The 22,288-nt window shown below is 39.0% G+C and overlaps 3 protein-coding genes and 1 long non-coding RNA gene across 4 annotated transcripts; all 4 read right to left on the reverse strand.

Moving 5' to 3' along the window:
* Positions 1-32: 32 nt before the first annotated feature.
* zmp:0000001127 (interleukin-12 subunit alpha) lies at positions 33-3,128 on the reverse strand. The gene is made up of 7 exons (XM_020649308.2): positions 2,566-3,128; positions 2,313-2,464; positions 2,137-2,223; positions 1,952-1,993; positions 1,186-1,308; positions 939-983; positions 33-693 (listed from the first exon to the last, which is right to left on the reverse strand). The coding sequence occupies exons 1-7, from the start codon at positions 2,633-2,635 to the stop codon at positions 571-573; spliced, it is 642 nt and encodes a 213-aa protein (XP_020504964.1). The 5' UTR covers positions 2,636-3,128; the 3' UTR covers positions 33-570.
* Positions 3,129-3,268: 140 nt separating this feature from the next.
* Positions 3,269-11,528, reverse strand: zgc:153615 (uncharacterized protein LOC777747 homolog). The gene is made up of 7 exons (XM_065954035.1): positions 11,371-11,528; positions 9,259-9,368; positions 5,652-5,769; positions 5,301-5,507; positions 4,855-4,978; positions 4,570-4,663; positions 3,269-4,460 (listed from the first exon to the last, which is right to left on the reverse strand). Exons 1-7 carry the CDS (start codon positions 11,398-11,400, stop codon positions 4,409-4,411), a joined length of 735 nt encoding a protein of 244 aa, XP_065810107.1. The 5' UTR covers positions 11,401-11,528; the 3' UTR covers positions 3,269-4,408.
* A 2,609-nt stretch (positions 11,529-14,137) lies between these two features.
* Positions 14,138-15,062, reverse strand: LOC109976183 (uncharacterized). The gene is made up of 4 exons (XR_002277222.3): positions 14,918-15,062; positions 14,671-14,817; positions 14,261-14,575; positions 14,138-14,181 (listed from the first exon to the last, which is right to left on the reverse strand). It is a non-coding gene; the product is annotated as an uncharacterized lncRNA (long non-coding RNA).
* Positions 15,063-16,588: 1,526 nt separating this feature from the next.
* LOC109977867 (adhesive plaque matrix protein-like) lies at positions 16,589-22,176 on the reverse strand. Its single transcript, XM_020627508.3, has 4 exons — positions 21,854-22,176; positions 21,603-21,752; positions 21,391-21,509; positions 16,589-21,082 (listed from the first exon to the last, which is right to left on the reverse strand). The coding sequence occupies exons 1-4, from the start codon at positions 22,146-22,148 to the stop codon at positions 16,778-16,780; spliced, it is 4,869 nt and encodes a 1,622-aa protein (XP_020483164.2). The 5' UTR covers positions 22,149-22,176; the 3' UTR covers positions 16,589-16,777.
* Between the last annotated feature and the right edge of the window lie 112 nt (positions 22,177-22,288).

Below are 22,288 nucleotides of genomic sequence, written 5' to 3' on the forward strand. Positions count from 1 at the left end.
AATTTAAATTTTTTAATTTATTTGTAGCATCTTGTAAGTAAAGAATACCATAATGTTATCTTTAAACCACATACAGTATTGTGTGTAAGACTTTGTTATTTTATTAATCAGTTTGGAAAAAGACATTGTATAGATGAATTTGATCAATATGCATTAGCTGTCACTGTAGATTCCCTTTATTAAGGAGAATAAAACACAAATCAGACCACAGCAATACTTTTTTAGTAATCAAAGTTAAATAATATCCAAGCAGCAGAATTCATGCAGGAAAAATAACTTTATTTGGTGATTCTTAGAACCAAGTGAACAACATGACAATAAATAGTTTAAAATAAATAATCCCAAATGGGAAAAAATATTATTAAATAAATAAAATAGTCTGTGAATTGACTAAGCTTTAACACACCATCTTGATGCCAAATATAAGCTCATATAATGACGACATAACAATAATAAATATTTAGGTTTAGAAGTGTTTTCTGTCACAACTGGGTTACTTGAATGTAACACGAGTTATAACTAATTAATCTAACTTGTTTATAAAGTTGTTCTCTGTTAGAGCTGGAGGAATCATTGAGTGAGTTCCCCAGAGTGTATGTATGAAATGACTCTGTTGATCGTGATGGTGCGGACGTAGAAGCCCTTCAGCACTTTGCAGAGACTCAACCTTTTCTCAAAGGACTCTTCAGTTCTCTGTAAGAAACAGAGAAATTATCAGTTATTTACGCCAAGTTCAACCTTCTTCCTAAGAAGAGAAAAAGTTGGAAACTCTATGATTGATTTATTGACAATAAAAACTATTTCTATATTCTAAAATGACGTGCCAAGAGATTTTTATTAGTTATGTTTATAAACTTGAAATCAAAGAAGAATTAGTTCATTGAAAAATCAGACACAAGGTCGCGTAAAACATTGAAGTACATTAAGAGATCTCTTACCTCCACTGAAGCCAAAACACTCGGCAGAGACCTTTGAAAGCAGTTCTGTTGAGAAGAAATAACACTTGTAACATCTTTGACACAAAGTGTCTTCTTTAATGGTGACCTATACAAGATATGTCAATTTTCAAAGCTTTATGTGCACATAACAACCAGAGGCCTGCAGTTTTTGTTCCGTTTAAGAATGGCTCCACATAGTATTATACAACATTGATGAATAATGTCAGTGATTTAAACAATGAGTTACCTCCATGAGTTCCCTGAGGCTGAGCAGAACAGATTGGCCGAGTAAGTTGTCAGGATCCGGCTGAGCAGATAGAAATTTGTAATAATGATGCAGGTCTTCATTGATGTTTGTCAGACACAACTCCTTGATGGAAAAGCCACAAAGGAAATAATCACAATATACAGTATATGGTATTAGGTTTACTATATAGAATTCTACACAGTCCTAAAAAGACATGCTTGTCTTGTCATGCTTAACATCTATATTTACGATCCCATAATTTCTGGTTTTAGTCCTTACAGTCTGAAATATGTTAATCAATCAAATGTATAATAAAGGTTCAACTTAAAAGTATTGTTGTACTTGAGAACGTAATAAACAGAGCAGTTTAAAATGATTGGCCTCAGAACATTGGAAACTATTATATATTAAGTCCTGCTATAGCTAATGAGCTCAGTACTTAAACATATCACATTATTTACTCTTCTATTACGAATGCAGCAAAAAACTGAACATCTCAAGCAGCATACGAGTGGATTTTATGACTGAATAGTTGTATTAGATTGCATTTTTTTGTAGTTACTAATCAGGCCGCTGAAGGTAACTGCCAAAAGAAGCTGCTTAACTATGTGTCAAGGTGAGTAATTTCTACTTATGGTTTTCTCCTTGTGTATGTAATGTGTACATTTTAAAAACTTGACAATTTGGCTTTCATCAAGCAGAAGTATGAACAAAAATAAAGCTTTTTACATGTATTTTTTATTTATAGGATTAGAGCACAACCTACCCGGTTGAATTCTGACTTCACGCTTCCCGAGCATGTTGATTCCTGTGAGACAGACAGTGTCAAACAAGCTCAGTCAATGTATATGGACATAAAATGGAGCTTTATGTGCCACATCAAATACGGTTTCAAAACTATTACTTTTATTTGAAGAAACAATATTAAATAAAGTGCCTTGAGTTACTTACCGTTGGTGTGCACACAGTGGCAGTGCTGGTCTCTGTGTTCATCTCCACACTCTGCTGGGAGCAGTCCATTCCACTGAACAGATTTTTCTAGACAAAGGAAGAGAGTTTTTACACTTTAAGTTGAAGACACATTTAAGATGAACGTGTACAAATGAATCTTGTTGACTTTTGCCCACCTGTGTGAGAGTTTCAGTGATGTTCTGTAGAAGTGTCTGTGCATAAAAAACACAGGAGTCCGTCAGTGGACCTTGACTCATCACTGGCACGGACTGGCTGACCTGCCACAGAGGACAGGCGAGCACCAGCAGCAGCAGTGAAGGAGAGAAATCTGACAAAAGCAGAAAAAACAATAGTTACCAAAGTTAATCTCTAGTTTTAAATACTTGCTATAAAGAACACAACATTCAGTCAGGATGCAATGATACTCACAGAGCTTGAAGCAGGCCATCTTGGACAAAACTGAAGATTTTCTTTGGTGTGACTGACTGAACTCAAACATCCTTAAGTATTTTATACCCAGACTGAACAAAGGGTTTCCCCCTCTGTAAACCAATGTGTTGACACTTAACTGTAAATTGAAAGAGCAGAGTCAGGGTTGTAAGGTCCCCCCCCCCCCACACACACCCTATGCAGCACTAAATGCACATAGTGAAACTGGAATTAACATACAATTACTGGTGAGGTTCACCAGTTTCTTTTCATTGTTTACATTCCCAAAAAGAGAGTGAAGGCATTATATGTTATATTAAACTGAAATCATAATTAATATCAATACAAAATAATTTTGCAGTTTTTCTTTTTTCGATGATGAGTGTATGAGTTTTATTTTTATAACCAGAGTCAATAATTATTTCCCTCCCACTTGCTGTAGTTCTACACAAAACTCAGTTACATAAGTGTCAACAAATGTGTGAATGTGAAGGGAAACCAGACCTTGACCTTTATGCAACTCTGAATCTGTGAATGAGAGCAGACTCATTTTCCCAAGGTGCACTCGATGAATCATTGTCTCTGTTTGTGTTATCAGTCTGTTTTTTTTGTTGTTGTTGCTGTCATCTACACACACAGAATTAGCAGGAATATGAAATGTAAATTGAGTCAGGTGAAACAAGCGAAATGAAAACCACGTTCACACACTTGAAACATTTATTACATGATCCTTCCTCTTTTTTTTTTCTTTTTCTTTTTTACAATCATTACACAGTACAGTTACCATGAAGCATACATTAAAAAAAGAATGTTTAATTTTTGTGATAAGTGACATTTTTAAAAAGGTGCGAGTGAAAACATCTAAACACTGCCAACAAGGCATGTTCTTTATCCTTTTAATAAAGTATCTTTTAACAATTACATACAGTGCGCCCATAAAGCTCCAGTCTCTAAACAGATAAAATAGATATATGTTGAGGCTATGATTTTTAAATTATATTTGTTGGTGGTATTTTTGGCATCAGTAAATTGATCATAACCAAACAGATGCATATTATTCTTTAGGAGGTGTTTAACATGTCTTTCATTCAACTTTTTCTATAGCCCTATATCCTAATATCAAATTTTAACCAATATTTTGTCATTTTGTCTGTTATACCAAGTAGATAGATCCATTTTACATTACAAAAACTCCATACATTTCAATAGTTTAGCTCTTAATCAATCTTTAAAGCAGTTTTAACCTATAGCAGCTATTCAGTTACATTTACTTTTGTGTCTAAACAATCCTGCAAAGTCCTCTCTTTTGTATTTTTTTTTTTTATTGCAACAGCCCACACGGTATATATTTATATGTCTAATAGTGAATTCCAGTGTTAAACAGCAATGGCACAGTGCTTTTAGTGAAATAAATGTAATATGTGAACAGTAGTCTAAAGATGAATAGATCAATCAGCTTGATTATTATAAAGACAAACTAAAGAAGACAGGTGTGGCCCCTATAAGTCACCGTGCGAAATCTTGAGGAGGTAAATCAAGGCTATGAAGGAAAAGATTCTATGAAATGATGTGTGATTGAGCGTGCCCATTGGTGAGTAAACAGCCTACACAGCCTGTCCAAACAGAGAGCGCTGATCACTCGGCTTCTTATAGAAGGTGTCCTCTTTCCTTCATCCTGTGGTGCATAACACTATGTGTGTGCTTGTGTGTTAATATCACAGTAAATTGTGGATTTTTCTCTCCACAAACAGCACAGATGAAGTCTATTAGTAACACTGGTGACAGTCCATGGAGCAGGAGGTATGATGGCGTGCAGATGAACACAAGTGTAGACAGGGTGTGTTTATTTAGACATAGCTTTCTCTGCCTGGTGCCGTTGATGGCTGTGAGCGTGCCTGTGACAACAAAGACATGAAGTACGTTAGAACCCGCACAGAATATCAATCACATCTTCAAATTCATATTGCAGACAGAATGATGAAGACAGAAAAAAGGGAGCTTCACCTGGTGAGGTCTTCTATGTCCACCAGCATGGCATCCTGCTCCACATGCAGCTCATCTCTTATCAGCAGCAATTGCACCAGCTCCTCATTTAAGCCTGTGTTTGATTCAGGAAGAGAGGAGAAGAGGTAAGACAATTTCATTTCAATGTGAAGAAAGCAATTTCCCCAGCATTATTGTTGATTTCATATTTCATATACAGAGGGGAATCATACTTCGTTAATTCCTGTTTGAACCTGACTTACCTTTTCATGCTTGTGTGTTTGCTCTTGTGTGTGTGATACTCACTCTGGATCTGTGAGTGTAAGTCATTTGTGATGACTTGCAGCTGTCCTAGACTCATATCCCTCATGTCCCCTCGTCTCAGATTCCTCTTCATCAAGCACTCGCTGATGTGGGGCAGATGGGGAAGCTGCATATGTATGTGAAAATGCACATAGCCACAACATGAGACATATTTTACTCGTAATCAATAGGTTTCTTCTAATGTCTCTCACACAAAAACACCATTACAAACCAAGTCTGATCTTCTGCTGAGGTTGCAGTTTTATTGTGCTTTGTTTTCTGTCAGTAATTGTACTTGCACTTCATTCCCCTTCAATTATGGCTTGGATATTATTTGTCTTGGATAATTTCTGGAAATATTTTTTTATGGAAGAAGGAATTAAGAGCTCCAAACACACACACACACACACACACACACAGGTCTGTATTTCTCTTCCTCACTGACTAACCAGGTCAGCCACAGGTGAACGTCGGTGCAGTTGGATTTGCCTCTCCACCTCCACCTGCATGCGGGCCATGGGTCGAGCCAGAGCCAGCGCCACCCGGGCCTCCTCCTGCAGTCTCCGCTGCACCCGCCAGAACCCACTGCAGTCATCCAACGGGTCTGAGTCCTCCTCTGCCGTGTCTCGGTCTGATAACGATGAGCTCTGCTTGCTCTGGAGAAGAAGTAAAGTAAGATTTGAGTGATTTCATGATGTTACTACCGATATGGTGTTGCATGAGATTGTTTGAACAGTTAGTAGTGGGGTGAAACAGGTACACACAAACACAAAAACACAGAGATTACTCTGTATGCATACCACGGGGGATAGTGGTGTGTCCAAACTTGTCTCTGTCCTGCTGTCCTCGGCATCGCTGTCTTTGTCACTGCTGCTGTCGTTCACGAAACACACCTGCAGGTTCACCCCACTCTGCAGCCTGACAGGAGAAATACAAACAGTGAACAACATGAGGGATGAAATGTTGATCTTCAGTGGATGGATAGACTCAAAATTTCTCCCAAGTCAAAGTGAAACTTTTGGAGACAAAATAGAAATTACTGAATGATTGGACTGATTTTGTTCACACATTAAAACAAAAACAAAGTTTAGACAAAAGAAATCCCAGCACCTGGGACTTGGTAGGATTTTAGATTTATACTATATCAGAGATGGCCTTAAATGACCCTAAATCAAATAATGAAAAGTAGCAAAATAAAATGTTCACATTACATTATTATGAAGAAATAAGTTTCAAGTGGAAATGCTAGGAAATATCTGGACACGAGGCACAACCACTAGAAACCTTTGATCAAGTGCATGAGGTGAAATTTGGGGGATTTTATTCAAAAAAATATATCATCAAAAAGTTTGCTGTATATTTGTACTGAACTCTGAACAAAAATCCCTGGGACATCGACCATGAAGCACTGCTGTATTTTGATGCAAGACAAAGCCAAGTGTTTTCATTGATTCCGAAGGCGAAAAGCAGACAAATTCACAAGAAAGGAAGGAGGTAATTATAGCCGGAAACACATTTTTTCAGCCAATATTATAATTCTTGACCACATACTTAGGTGGGCGAAGATCTCAGTTTTTTGTTTTACATTATAGGCTAGGACCCTTTGTTTTAATTAAGGACAATTTTAATGCATCTGAATAAATGGCACGATATAATGGAGTCCATGCAACTCCTAACCTCCATCATTAGGAAGAACTGTAACCCCAATGCAATCCTCGGCCTTAACCCGTTAACTATAGTATCCATTCTGGCTTTACTAATGCAATTTTACTGAATAGGAAGAAAATGCACACAGCTTGGTTGCAATTAGAAGGAACTTTCTTTGAAGTACAGATGCTTTAACAACAGCATTTTAATCACCATAGTTTTGGAATTATATATATGACAAGAATATGACAGATATGGCAAAAGTCAATACAGAATACGCTTGGGCGTCCATATACTTCTGGCCAGGAAGCTATTTCAAAGTTGATTACCTAATCATGAAATTAAAGCAGGTGAAACACCAGAAGTTCCACGGCAGTAAAACCTCAAACCTCAGCTTTTCCAAAAGCTCAAAACTCTATTCATTCAATTCCAGATCATGACACTCTGACTGAAAGAACCAAATAACACAAAAAGTAACCTCCCACTACTACAGGATGAGAACAATCACTTCAACTAGACCTCATAAACCGGATAGGGAAGTGTTGGAGTTTCCACCCCAAACTATATTCGAGAGGGTGCACCTGTACCACAATTGGAGGTCACATGACTGTAATCCAAGCCCCAGACTCATACTAGGCATCACTTCTTCTTTCAGGAGCTACTTCCCCAATAGCATGTTTGATCTAAACACCCACTCCATTAAAAGAAAAAGTCAAAGTGCCATAAAGTAACTTTGAAGGTCGAGGCTGTGATGAAAAGAAAGCAGATTGTATTGAAGCTGTAGTTGCTTTGGTTAACCATAATGGCTCTGATGTAATGCAACTCTTGTGTTTGCATGTGCTCAAACCCTAAACAACATGCAGAGATTATTTCCCTTACTTTGAGTTCATGGTTTGGTTTCATTTGTCACCATCCTAGTGGGTGTCATATCCAATAAATTGAAAATTATTTAAAAACTTTAAATCATTGCAGTTATAAAGATATACTCTATGACAGTCACATTGTAGTACAGGTGACTGGCAAATAAATAGCTCACTTACAATACAAACTATAAAACAGTGAATGTAAATGTAGAACAAAAGACTTTAAAGGAGTTGTACATGATGACAGATATTAGAATGTGTTTTTTAACTAGTTAAAGTCTTTATATGCGATTTTTCACACTTAAATATAATAGAAATCAAGTATATCCTCTGAAATTAACTCTGTGAGTCAACATGACTGTTTACAATGGATGTAACACCCGAGTCCCACTGTCTGTGATGTTTTCCGAGTTTTTCGAGTCATAACTTCAGTTTGTTAACATCGCCGGGACGACGCGAATAAAAGTTGTTTAATTGAGGGACTAGAGAAAAGAAGAATAACATACTGTACTCACTGCTTAACTGTGTTTCTAGATTACGCTCATTTTGGGTAAATTTACGTTTAGTGTGAAGATACTATATACTATATACTCGCTAGCATTAGCATGCTAACACAACAATGCACCGCAAGTTGTTTTGGTTTCATGCTGGTGCTCAAGGGCAACATCTGCTAGATCAAAAAATCTCATATAAAGCCTTTGAGTCATAGGCACATTTTTTTATGGGAAATATCTTATTTTGGCATGAATGGCTAAATTCTATCCCATTGTGACAATTTTCCACATATGTCTGACTCATGAAGTTGGGGAATCATTTTGTTTCTGTCTGAGCAGCATAGCACGCAACAAAGGTTAACCACCATACCACCCCCCCTTCCTGTGCCTTCTCTTTCTATATTCAAGAGTCTTTGTTCTGCTTGTGAGAGTAACCACCTTTTTTAATGTTTAGTCCAATGCCACTTCTTTTGGATTGACTTTGCACCATAACATGGCTTTCATTTCATGAGATGCTCATTCTCTATATGAGGTATAGAACAAAGTTTCAAGTCGACACACAGACAAAGGATCATTTATTTTATAATCTAAAATTGTAATGTACCACGACTCTCTGCTGCATGACTTCATCTTTCTAAACAGGTTGCCCCAAAGGACACACTGTCATTTACTGTCGTGTACATGTGACAACAGCGAGCCATCAAATGAATCCCATTAGTTTTAATCTCTCTAACATGTGTTGTCTTAACTTAAAGTTATTCATAGCTAAACTGAGCTACTGAACAGCTCCCTCCCCTGGGCTGCCATATAACTGCATGTATTTACCATGTGGTGCCCAGTGTTACAGATTCTAAAAAGAAGGCCAGTGAGTTCATTCGCAACACATCATCACAGCGTTGTGATAGAAATATAGTTAAAAAATATTAACTTTTTTAATCCACAGGCAGGCCTGGCTGTACAAAAAATAAAGGCCACTGAATCTCGAGTGTTCAGATGTTCTACAAAGACATACATGGATTTATAAAACATAGAGAGAAAGAGTAATATTGATTTATCAATGTATTGGAGAGATTTATGATTGAAATTTGTGTGCCTTTTATGCAGTCAATATGAGGATATTCTTTATCAAAGCAACATACAAAGTCTGCAAAACCAAATATTGATTTAAAATTCAGAGATTAAAATAGATAAATGTTTTCTGTGAATCAATTATTCATTTGATCTAGGGCATATCTCACTGTATCCTTGCCAACCAGCTAAGAATAAATTCTGTGAGAACATTCTAAAGATCTAAAGTGTCAGCTGTCAGGAGCTAAAACACAAAAAATATTGGTCCCAGGCTTCAAAAGGCTACATTGATCAAAACGGTAACACACTCAGACACACACTGGATCCAAACCCACCGGGAGGACTGGCCGTTCTTACTGCAGCTGGTGTAGATGATTGGCTCGTCGTCATAGAAACTGCCAAGGGCAAGTTTCTGCCTGATGGACTCTCTCTCATTCCTCTGAGCCTGCCATAGAACAAAACATGTAGAATATTATTAAAACTGCTGCTGCTTTAACTCCACCTTTGCCTGATTGACCAACAGGGAATTATTCATGAGAAGAAAAAGTAATCTGGGTGTGCAGTTTGCTGTTTAAATGAAAGCTGTAAATACATGTATTGTCCCAAAAATTATGCACTTCCTGGTAATGAGGAGGAGTAGGATGAAAGAAAAAGAGGGAAGGGAAAATATGGAGGAGGAAATTGTGATTATGCAGGATTTAATGTAGCAAAGTCACACAATCCAATTTGCTGCACTTCACACATAAGAATAATCCAACTGTGGGCTCATGTAGGACACTGTACATACTATTATATTGTATGTTAACAAAGCATAATCTTTTTTTCCCTTTTTAATATGAGCTGAAATTACATCTACAGACATTTACAAGTAGCTGACCTCAATATATTGAGTATAGATAGTTGATGTGAGATTTACAGCCTGACAAACACAAAAAACAGGATATCTTTTTAGTCTATTTTTACAGGCCATTGAAACTAGACTTAATGTGAAGCTGATTTAAGAGGGACACCTGACAGTCTGTTATAGATTGACCACCTGTCCTGATCTATACATTGATACATCGTGTGATAGATAAGTCATGCGTAAAGGTGAGCTGGTACTGAACATAGATGGATGAATGAATGAGGCAGCTTCCATCCTCATTGATGGTAGCCAGTTTTTCACGATCAAAATGGATGAAATATTACTGAACTGTTTCCACCGGATCTAAAGAGGAGTTATAGCTTTAATGTTCTAAAGATATTGGATATGTATTGTTAAAATGATTGTTTCCATCTGTAATTGCTCACTTGTCAGGACAGCAGCCTTTCTCTACTGTAAAATTACTTGAACAGAAGCATCTTGTGCCTTTCGTTCATAAAACCATAGCATTCCTCTAGCTGCTTAGCACACCCACATACTGTACATGTCTTTTCTTCTCCTATTTGTTTCTGTAAAACTTCAGATGTTTATTTACTTTTGCTCCCAGTGTCTAGAATGTCCATTGTCCACTGTTCCACTGTTACTTTTATGTTCTCCTTTTTTCTCTTCTGTTTTTTTCGTCAGCCTAATCAGATTTTGTATTCATGAATCATTACTCTTATCTCTTCCCCTCTGGAGCTGCCCTATTTGAGCAGCGCTATGTTACTGGTACACAAACCCCCCATTTGTCATTAAATATTGCACAGAATGACCAAGCAAATCACATGGTTTCTTTATCTTGCACCTTGGTGTAGGTTTTTTTTTATCCTGAGATTGTTCATAGTGCCTTCATGTAAGGCCGCCTGCCTCTATGTGTGTGTGAGCATGTGACACACACTCCATCACCAGCAACCATTGTATAACAACTCCAAATTTAGGGATGTTTCTCCTATGTCATACATCTGTTTCAAAATAACCTTAAAACCAGCCCATTGAAATGCCTCCTCTCCTTTTTTGTGGCACATTATAAGATTATCATAAGGCTGTGATGTAAGAGCACAAATCACAGTTGATCGCCTTCACTTGCCCAGAACAATGTTCTTCTTCCTGCCTATCCACTTCAGACAGTCGCATGTCTTCCTTCTAACAGTCGACTTTAATGAATTCATACACAACCTTTTTAAAACTCCCAACTGAAAGTATAAGGTGTTGCAAAAGCCCCTCATGATGTCTATTAATCATGAATAATTAAATTATTGAAAATCTAAATAAGCATGGTGTATGATTATATACATGAAAATGATACAAGATATTAAATTATATTGAATTGTGCTTAGCATATATAAAACACAGAGATGAACAGGGAAATATCACATATTGAACACACCCACACCCCTTCACAATCACACATCCAGTCGTCCATAATGGCTGATTCATCTACAGCAGCTCACCCATGATGGAAACCTATCATGTATACCTGAAAATAACATGCCACATATACTACCCCCTCTGAATCACTAACAGATAGAGACATAAATCCACACACCTGGTAAATGCGTTTCTCCTGGTGCACCATCCTTCATTGCATTGTACTAAAACAGCAGCCTTGCCCTTCTCTACACTGCGGTGAAGCTAGACCCAGGAGACCCGCTCATATACTGCAGCTCTGAGCAGGAGAACGAGCGAGTAGTGAGGGAGGGAGGGAGGGAAAAGAGCAGTAAGGGGAGGGGGAAAGGCAGCAGGAGGAGAGGAGAGGAGAGGAATGAGGGAAAAGCAGAGGAAAGAGTGGGAAGAGACGGAAGCAGAGGAGATAGAAGGGGAAAGGATGAGACAGAGCTGCTCAGTGCTGCCACTTCTCTCCTGATGTGATATCTCTTCCTCCATCTTCTATGTTTGCTTAGACCTGGCCTCATTATCAGGATTGTTTTTAAATCTAAAATAAGACCAAATAACAACCAAATGGAACCTGCCAGGAATACATGTCCTGATGAGAAGAGACTTGACCCAATCAATTAACAGGGGAAAAAAGGCATATGATCGGTTGCATGGAAAAGTGAGGGATAAGATAAGCTAAGGCTGACAAATGAGACTGCAACCCTGGAAAACAAAACCATTAAGGGGGCCAGAGCTCAATCAATAACAGCTCTTCTAGTAAATGTCAGCGTTTTTTTAAGAGCACTGACATGGTGTCTGTATCTTCTCCAGAGCAGAGTAGTGATTTTTATTTTATTTTAACATTGTGTTGTTTATGTTGTCTCTTAAGGAATCTCCTCCAGCCCCAATTCCACTTCACAGATTCAAGTGTGATGAGCTGGAAGATAAATGAGGAAGCACAGAGTGAGCATGCTTGCACATGCAAATGAAAACACAAACACACACACACACACACAAGTATGCACATACTAGCAATTAGTTCCCAGGCTGCAGTAGTGGAATCAAGCAGCAAAACATTTTTGAGTCATCAGTCATTCTTTATCAGCATCAGATGCCAAATTTCATCAGCATTTTAGCCTTTTTTTATTTCTCTGAGCTCATTCATACATGTACTATTTGGGTTTTGTTATCACATTAGTACGTTTTACTTTTACTTGAGATTGTTTGTGGGTTTTTTTTTTTCTGATATATTTTAAGAAGTTGTGCTCACTCCACATGACTTGTCCTGTCTCATTCTGTTTCCTCGTAGTTCAAAGATTCAGTTGACTTTGTCAGAACAAATGTACTAAGAGTAAGTAACTCAGGGCTTCACTCACCGAAATGCTGGACAGTCTGACTCGCCCTCCACTGTAATAGTCTTCTGCCTGTGGTGCGAAGATATCCTGGAGCTCCTCGGCCCAACTGCAGCTGTTAACCATGCAGCCTCTTCCTCCTGTCTGGTTTTGTGTGCAATCATCTTCACAGTTGTCCCACCAATGACCTTCTTTGGCCTTATTAATGAATACCTCTCTCTCCTCTTCCTCATCCATGTCTACATCATAGTCGTCCATCACAAGCTGTATGAAGTGGTTGGAGCAAATGTTAGGGTCGGAGAAGAGATCTGTTGAAAGCTGCTTGAAAGCTGTCTGTATCAACTTTTATTATTCCCTGTGATCATGCAGATAAAAAAGTAGATACATATAAGAATTGGCTTAAACATTTGTATATCAACATTCTCAGTCATTTAAATTAATATATAAATCATATGTTCCTAGTCTGTGTTGTTTCAGTCTTTGACTTTAGTTTCAAACATACAATTCTGCTCAAGATAATTACAAAATGTAATGCATCTTTCATTCTAAATTAAAACCAGTGGTAAATTGAATAGGTAAAAATAGCACTCACCTTCATAGTGAAGTGCAAGGTTCTCCAAATAAAATTTAAATCCAAACCCAGCACTTGTAATACAGAGATAAGCAGAGTGTTGTATAACACATCAACCCTTCTCCCATGCTGGACAGAGGCAATATGACCTCTGAAAGGATGGTTTTGAGCATTTCTTTGTCCTTTGCAGACTAGATCTTTCTCCGAAATGAGGGCTCCATAATTCCAGCCAGATAACACTGAAGTGAAATGGAATAAATATAGGCATGCATCCTTGCTTACACAGCTCTTGTAGTTTCAATGATGCGTGTATATTTGTGTGTCCATCGTCAGTGGGTGCCCAGAGGAAAGAGCACCATGTGGAAATATATAGGAACAGACAGAATGGGGATACGTGTATGTGCTGTATGGGACTGAGGGTTTTACAGAAATAAAAACAAGTTACAGAGAGTTGCTTCTATTCCCTGGCAGGTAGATACAACATTGCCTTTGGCAGCTCTATTTGAGCAGTAAGAGATGACCTAGGTGAATGAGCAGAATCAGCATGACATCTCACATTTTAATTTTCACCATTTAAGGGGGTGAAACAAGTGAGGCATGCCACATTACTTCCCTCAAGGCTTTAAAAGCAGTCTGTTCTTTACCCCATTTTTCTGAAGTACGTAGAGACAGATACGTTTACCACTTTGAGAAAATGGGATTACCTTCTCAGGATTCTACATTAGTGCAAGCTTTTTCAACCGTTTAAGGCAACCTTCAGATATGGACACTGTACAGTCGGGTTAGAATTCTGTGTAACCTAGGCACCTATTGTGATAGCACACTTTAACCATTTTTGCACAATAGCATTGTAGGCCTCAATTAAAACATCAAGGGTCTTTGAGAGGAAGTCAGTATTGCTTTTACCAGGAAGTTAAGAGATAAACCTGTGTCATAAATTCATATAGGTCCTGCAATTAGCTTGACACAAATGCAAGAATGATGCATGCAAGAAATGAAGCATGAGTGAGACCAACTTAAGGTTAAACCATTTTATTGTTGCCCAGTAGTAGGACAGAACCTGAAACAAAGAAATAAAATACTTAAGAAACCCAGTTGAAAGATTTAAACTAAATCATAAAATTACTACCAAGGATTACCTTTGGAGTTATTATGGCACAGATTTTTACCAGTAGTTGAAGCCTGGATGTAGGTGCGACCGAGTCTGGAGTCCAGATTTGTAGCCAGTTTGGGGCATTAATTTCTGGCCTGGATGTTTACCTGCCTTACTGGATTTGTACAAAATACATGGAATAAATGGTTCCTGGTAGTAAGGCACAAATGGACTCACAGGCCCTGGTTATTTGCTGGGCTTTGTCATTTGAGCAGTTGGAAGGGGAAGATGCAGTTGTTGGCTTTGTTGGATCAGGGCCAGGTCTTGGGCACCTCAATCAAAGGCAGGCACCCAGCGTTGCCTAAGAAGGGAGAAATAGACTATTATTCCATACTAACCAGTCATGCACCAAACATTGTAAACATCACAATATACAAGCTTGGGTTTGATATTAACCCATGTCTAGCTGCAAGTCACCAGCTCCAGGTCCCATGGCTCTACACTTAATTTTCTCTGTACCAGAGTGCAGGGAAGGATTCAAGCGCTGCCATGCTGCTTCAATGGCCATGTTGTCCTCCAGTTTTGATGTCTGTTCAAACATCCCTTAGGAGTAAAGAAGTCAACACTAGATCAATACAGGCTATTTCAGTTTGGTTTTTACCTATAACATTACATTTCTATTTAGAAGATTAAAATGGTTAACCTGGCAGAAAAGAAGAAGTAAAACTCCACACCAAACAGCAAAGGGGAAACATGACTGCCATAGTTTGACGTGCACTACAACCACTGCCATCTTCAAATACCATCCTGGATCAATCCACAAGGAGCAGATGGAGAGCACTTCGCTATGCAGGAGAAACTGAATCACGACTTTAAATACTGGGCCTAAATTGGCTCCAGGGAATCAGCAGGTCAAATGCTATCACCTGTGTTCACATCACAAAAAACAGGTGTGTTGATTAGAACCCTTTGATGTGTTATTAGACATCTCGGGTCAATATTTCACAGCTGTGTTTGTTTCGTTGGTCATTTTGCAGTTAGGTTGGGGAATAATTACATTCAGTGATGTTTGGCCCTAAAGTCTTAAATTTGGAGTTAAGTCCCCCATCCAGCATGTTCAGATACATGTTTTGTGTCCTTTCTTTGTTATTTTTGGTTCTACTTTAAGTGTAGCATTACAAGCAGGAATGATTACTGCATTGTTTTTTTAGTGCCCGCCATTGGCTATCCTTTAATTTCATTGCCATCATAAGTTATGAACAGAAACACAAGAATGCTGCATTCTTTTTTTTTTAATTTTTTTTTTTTACTTTTTTCAGTATAGTTTGAATTGGTTTTTAATGCTAGTTTGTTAGTTTAGTTTAGTGTTTATTCTTATTTAAATCAATAGTTTTAGTTTAGTTTGTATTAGTTTTAGTTTTATGTAATAATGTAATGTGATGCTTAATAAGGGTTGAGACAAAAGAGCGAAAGTAAACATACTATTTTGTGCAAATAAACTTCATGATGCAACTCCTGCATAAGCTCATCCAAAACAAAAATGGCTGTTCCTGGTATAAACCATAAGGCATGTGTCACTCAGTATGTTTGTGCCAAAGGCAAGGCAACTTCATTTATATCGCACACTTCAGAAGTGTGTTTGGCCATAGCTAAAATAACAGTTGTTTAAAACATGTAATAGGAGTAACACAACTCCATTTAATATGTATTTCCTAGGTGGGATATACATTAGGACTTAGATTTAGAAAAAAATCCACATACTTTCAAACATACAGTAAATTTAAATACATATTGGACTTCATTCCAAATAGGCAATTGATACTCAAACTAGTGTTTCAGTATTAAAATATGAGTAGAGAAAGTCTAAGCTTAAAGAGGAACAGCAGTATACAAAGAACATGGAAATATATTCCAATAATTCTCAGTTAACTTTGTCTTCCACTCATTGGAATAATTTTTTCCTTCATCCTGTGAACTGTTTTCTTGAGGACACGAAGCAAGAACAATATTTGTTTTCATTTGTAATAAGAGAGTAGTGAGATGGAAGATGACATGTTTATGAGACCTGCTGATGAAGGTAGGATTTAAGTTGAGGAAATATAAAGCACCTTTAGGCAAACACAAGCTCCAAAAAGTAAGCCCCCTAACCTTTTGGATATGTTCAAGCCCATGTCATTGACAACTGATGTGCAATGCAACTCAATGGCCTTTAGAGCTTGTTCAGACAACTATTGACAGTATTTTACAAAAGAAATGTGTTGAGCCACAGTGCCACCATGTAGACAAGTCTCAAATAGCCCTTTAAAGTTTGAAAAGAATATAAAGTACAAACTCTCATTGACAGTTAGAGGTCAAATAAACAGTTGAGACAGTATCACTTGTTTGTCAAACCATTTATTAGAACACTTAATATGTTACACTTGAGGAGGGGGGTACAGTATGGGATAGGGCATGTACGGAAACTGAGGAACATTGGCATGTGGATGAAAATGTGGTCAAGGCTGTGTAGGTGCTGGAGGGGGGTCTGTTGCAGAGGGTGTGGTAGTAGGTTCCTCCGTAGTTGTTAACGGCTCAGGTGTTGATAGGGATGGTAAAGAGGATAGTTGGGAGGCATATATTTTTGAGCATGATATTTAACTTTGGGCGGTTGAGTTTTGGTTTTACAACTTGGTTTAGTCTTGGTCGATCTGGTTGGTCTTGTCGGTCTAGTCGGTCTGGTCGGTCTGGTCGGTTCAGTTTGCTTGGTTTTGGTCGGCTTGGTTATGGTGGTTTTGGTCGGTTTAGTTATAGTCGGTTTGGTTTTGGTCGGTTTAGTTATAGTCGGTTTGGTTTTGGTCGGTTTAGTTTTGGTAGGCTTGGTTTTAGTCGTTTTAGTTTTGGTTGGCTTGGTTTTGGTAGTTTTGGTCGGCTTGGTTTCGGTCGATTTAGTTATAGTCGGTTCAGCATTGGTCGGTTTAGTTTTGGTCGGTTTAGTTATAGTCGGCTTGGTTTTGGTCGGTTTAGTTATAGTCGGCTTGGTTTTGGTCGGTTTAGTTTTAGTCGGCTTGGTTTTGGTCGGTTTAGTTTTAGTCGGCTTGGTTTTGGTCGGTTTAGTTTTAGTCGGCTTGGTTTTGGTCGGTTTAGTTTTGGTCGGTTTAGTTTTAGTCGGCTTGGTTTTAGTCGGTTTAGTTTTGGTCGGTTTAGTTTTAGTCGGCTTGGTTTTGGTCGGTTCAGTTTTAGTCGGCTTGGTTTTGGTCGGTTTGGTTTTGGTCGGTTTAGTTTTGGTCGGTTTAGTTTTAGTCGGCTTGGTTTTAGTCGGTTTAGTTTTGGTCGGTTTAGTTTTAGTCGGCTTGGTTTTGGTCGGTTCAGTTTTAGTTGGCTTGGTTTTGGTCGGTTTGGTTTTGGTCGGTTTAGTTTTGGTCGGTTTAGTTTTAGTCGGCTTGGTTTTGGTCGGTTTAGTTATAGTCGGTTTAGTTTTGGTTGGCTTGGTTTTGGTAGTTTTAGTCGGCTTGGTTTTGGTCGGTTTAGTTTTAGTCGGTTTAGTTTTAGTCGGCTTGGTTTTGGTCGGTTTAGTTATAGTCGGCTTGGTTTTGGTCGGTTTAGTAATAGTCGGTTTAGTTTTGGTAGTTTTAGTCGGCTTGGTTTTGGTCGGTTTAGTTATAGTCGGCTTGGTTTTGGTCGGTTTAGTTATAGTCGGCTTGGTTTTGGTCGGTTTAGTTATAGTCGGCTTGGTTTTGGTCGGTTTAGTTTTAGTCGGCTTGGTTTTGGTCGGTTTGGTTTTGGTCGGTTTGGTTTTAGTCGGCTTGGTTTTGGTCGGTTTAGTTATAGTCGGTTTAGTTTTGGTTGGCTTGGTTTTGGTAGTTTTAGTCGGCTTGGTTTTGGTCGGTTTGGTTTTAGTCGGTTTGGTTTTAGTCGGCTTGGTTTTGGTCGGTTTAGTTATAGTCGGCTTGGTTTTGGTCGGTTTAGTAATAGTCGGTTTAGTTTTGGTAGTTTTAGTCGGCTTGGTTTTGGTCGGTTTAGTTATAGTCGGCTTGGTTTTGGTCGGTTTAGTTATAGTCGGCTTGGTTTTGGTCGGTTTAGTTATAGTCGGCTTGGTTTTGGTCGGTTTAGTTATAGTCGGCTTGGTTTTGGTCGGTTTAGTTATAGTCGGTTTAGTTTTGGTCGGCTTGGTTTTGGTCGGTTTAGTTTTAGTCGGCTTGGTTTTGGTAGTTTTAGTCGGCTTAGTTTTGGTCGGTTTAGTTATAGTCGGCTTGGTTTTGGTCGGTTTAGTTTTGGTAGTTTTAGTCGGCTTGGTTTTGGTCGGTTTAGTTATAGTCGGCTTGGTTTTGGTCGGTTTAGTTATAGTCGGCTTAGTTATGGTCGGTTTAGTTTTGGTCGGCTTAGTTTTGGTCGGCTTAGTTTTGGTCGGCTTAGTTTTGGTCGGCTTGGTTTTGGTCGGCTTGGTTTTGGTCGGTTTAGTTATAGTCGGTTTAGTTTTGGTCGGCTTGGTTTTGGTCGGTTTGGTTTTAGTCGGCTTGGTTTTGGTCGGTTTAGTAATAGTCGGTTTAGTTTTGGTCGGCTTGGTTTTGGTAGTTTTAGTCGGCTTGGTTTTGGTTGGTTTAGTTTTGGTCGGTTTAGTTTTAGTCGGCTTGGTTTTGGTCGGTTTGGTTTTAGTCGGCTTGGTTTTGGTCGGTTTAGTAATAGTCGGTTTAGTTTTGGTCGGCTTGGTTTTGGTAGTTTTAGTCGGCTTGGTTTTGGTTGGTTTAGTTTTGGTCGGTTTAGTTTTAGTCGGCTTGGTTTTGGTCGGTTTAGTTATAGTCGGTTTAGTTTTGGTCGGCTTGGTTTTGGTCGGTTTAGTTTTAGTCGGCTTGGTTTTGGTCGGTTTAGTTTTGGTCGGCTTGGTTTTGGTCGGTTCAGTTTTAGTCGGCTTGGTTTTGGTCGGTTTAGTAATAGTCGGTTTAGTTTTGGTCGGCTTGGTTTTGGTAGTTTTAGTCGGCTTGGTTTTGGTCGGTTTAGTTTTGGTCGGTTTAGTTTTAGTCGGCTTGGTTTTGGTCGGTTTAGTTTTAGTCGGCTTGGTTTTGGTCGGTTTAGTTTTGGTCGGCTTGGTTTTGGTCGGTTTAGTTTTAGTCGGCTTGGTTTTGGTAGTTTTAGTCGGCTTGGTTTTGGTCGGTTCAGTTATAGTCGGCTTAGTTTTAGTCGGTTTAGTTATAGTCGGCTTGGTTTTGGTAGTTTTAGTCGGCTTGGTTTTGGTCGGTTTAGTTATAGTCGGCTTGGTTTTGGTCGGTTTAGTTTTGGTCGGCTTAGTTTTGGTCGGCTTAGTTTTGGTCGGTTTAGTTTTGGTCGGTTTAGTTTTAGTCGGCTTGGTTTTGGTCGGTTTAGTTATAGTCGGTTTAGTTTTGGTCGGCTTGGTTTTGGTCGGTTTAGTTTTGGTCGGCTTGGTTTTGGTCGGTTTAGTTTTGGTCGGCTTGGTTTTGGTCGGTTTAGTTTTGGTCGGCTTGGTTTTGGTCGGTTTAGTTTTGGTCGGCTTGGTTTTGGTAGTTTTAGTCGGCTTGGTTTTGGTCGGTTTAGTTATAGTCGGCTTGGTTTTGGTCGGTTTAGTTATAGTCGGCTTGGTTTCGGTCGGTTTAGTTTTGGTCGGTTTAGTTTTAGTCGGCTTGGTTTTGGTCGGTTTAGTTATAGTCGGTTTAGTTTTGGTCGGCTTGGTTTTGGTCGGTTTAGTTTTAGTCGGTTTAGTTTTGGTCGGTTTAGTTTTGGTCGGCTTAGTTTTGGTCGGTTTAGTTATAGTCGGCTTAGTTTTAGTCGGTTTAGTAATAGTCGGTTTAGTTTTGGTCGGCATGGTTTTGGTAGTTTTAGTCGGCTTGGTTTTGGTCGATTTAGTTATAGTCGGCTTAGTTTTGGTCGGTTTAGTTATAGTCGGCTTGGTTTTGGTCGGTTTAGTAATAGTCGGTTTAGTTTTGGTCGGCTTGGTTTTGGTAGTTTTAGTCGGCTTGGTTTTGGTCGGTTTAGTTATAGTCGGCTTGGTTTTGGTCGGTTTAGTTATAGTCGGCTTGGTTTTGGTCGGTTTAGTTTTAGTCGGCTTGGTTTTGGTCGGTTTAGTTTTAGTCGGCTTGGTTTTGGTCGGTTTAGTTTTGGTCGGTTTAGTTTTAGTCGGCTTGGTTTTGGTCGGTTTAGTTTTAGTCGGCTTGGTTTTGGTCGGTTTAGTTATAGTCGGCTTGGTTTTGGTCGGTTTAGTTTTGGTCGGCTTGGTTTTGGTCGGTTTAGTTATAGTCGGCTTGGTTTTGGTCGGTTTAGTTTTGGTCGGCTTGGTTTTGGTCGGTTTAGTTTTAGTCGGCTTGGTTTTGGTCGGTTTAGTTATAGTCGGCTTGGTTTTGGTCGGTTTAGTTTTGGTCGGCTTGGTTTTGGTCGGTTTAGTTATAGTCTGTTTAGTTTTGGTCGGTTTAGTTATAGTCGGTTTAGTTTTAGTCGGCTTGGTTTTGGTCGGTTTAGTTTTAGTCGGCTTGGTTTTGGTCGGTTTAGTTATAGTCGGCTTGGTTTTGGTCGGTTTAGTTATAGTCGGCTTGGTTTTGGTCGGTTTAGTTTTAGTCGGCTTGGTTTTGGTCGGTTTAGTTATAGTCGGTTTAGTTTTGGTCGGCTTGGTTTTGGTCGGTTTAGTTATAGTCGGTTTAGTTTTGGTCGGTTTAGTTATAGTCGGTTTAGTTTTGGTTGGCTTGGTTTTGGTAGTTTTAGTCGGCTTGGTTTTGGTCGGCTTGGTTTTGGTCGGTTTAGTTATAGTCACTAGCGGGTCGCAAGTTGGGAAGAAGGGACAAGGGAACATCGGGGATGGAGTTGCGGTGACTGGCAGAGGGTAAAATGGACACAAGAGGGCGACTGGAAGTCCTCGCCAGCGCAGGAGGAGCATATAATACCCATCCTTCAGTGGAGAAAAAAAAAAATTGTAAGTGTTAAGCAAACCACTGGGTTACACTAGGACTGGAATTAGAGTATCAGAATTACAATCAGTTAAGCGTCAAAAACTAACACCTACGAATAACCATTAACCAATTCATATTCACAGTTTACCAGCTGGCTATACGGACCCCAATCAGGTTCGTCATGCTTTTTAGAAGACAAATTATGAAAATAGTTGCAGGTGATATGAAAACAGCTGCTTTCAGAGTTATCATTTTCCCACCGTACACAACATTTTGCATTTCAGGAAAAATAAAATAAAGAAACTACCTTTTGAACGATGTTGCAGCCATCGTAGGGGACCAACATTACAAGTGCAAGAGGGTTCCTTTGCATTGTGTAGTTACAGGTTGGTGGGATTTGGGACAGAGGCGTCGGATGTTCTTCTCCTAGTTGGACAAATTCTCAGTCAGAGTGCAGTCAAGATATAGGCTACACTTTATAATGAGAGCACAACGGTACCAAAACCGTATTTAAGTTACCTTGGTCCATTGTAAACTGTGAAGCACCTTGGCCCACTGCTCTGAACTTCATTTGGTCCCCACCACACTGCAGGGAGGATGTCATAAGCTTCCATGATGATTCTCCGCCACCGGAATCATATGCATGTCCTTTAGGCCAGCCTGATTGAACTAATTAAATAACCATGTGATTTTTTCAAGAGTCACCATAAAGAGAGTCAAACAATTTAATATCATAGAAGACTTTAAAAAATATATATATATATTTTTACCTGGAGAGTCCGCTTGATAAGCAGCTTCATCTTCAGTAGAAACATTTGAGAAGGTCTTCTTGGTTCCATCTATGACCCGAGACTCGAGGCCAGACACTTTCTCAAGGCCTCTCCCGAAAATAATTCTTCCCTCCTGGACAGCTGCTGTTCTGGCTGCATGAGGGTCGTTTCGTCCTTCACTTCTTTCTGTTTCCTTCAATCGGTAACAGTCAATGGTTTGCACCAAATAACATGTAAAAATAACAGCTGCAGCCAAGTAAACCGCGCCACTTCTCCGTTTTCCTTTTCGCATCATTCTGTTGTGACTCCTGGAAATGGTAAGAACTGGAGATCAACTCTTTGCTGCAGCTATTTGAAGTGCAACAATTAGTGTTAGCAGGTTCTGCAACAACCAATCAGAAGAAGCAGGGCGGGCAAGATTGATTGCTTTTTAAT

The sequence above is a fragment of the Labrus bergylta genome, chromosome 4 (assembly GCF_963930695.1).
Source record: "Labrus bergylta chromosome 4, fLabBer1.1, whole genome shotgun sequence".
Taxonomy (NCBI): Eukaryota; Metazoa; Chordata; class Actinopteri; order Labriformes; family Labridae; genus Labrus; species Labrus bergylta.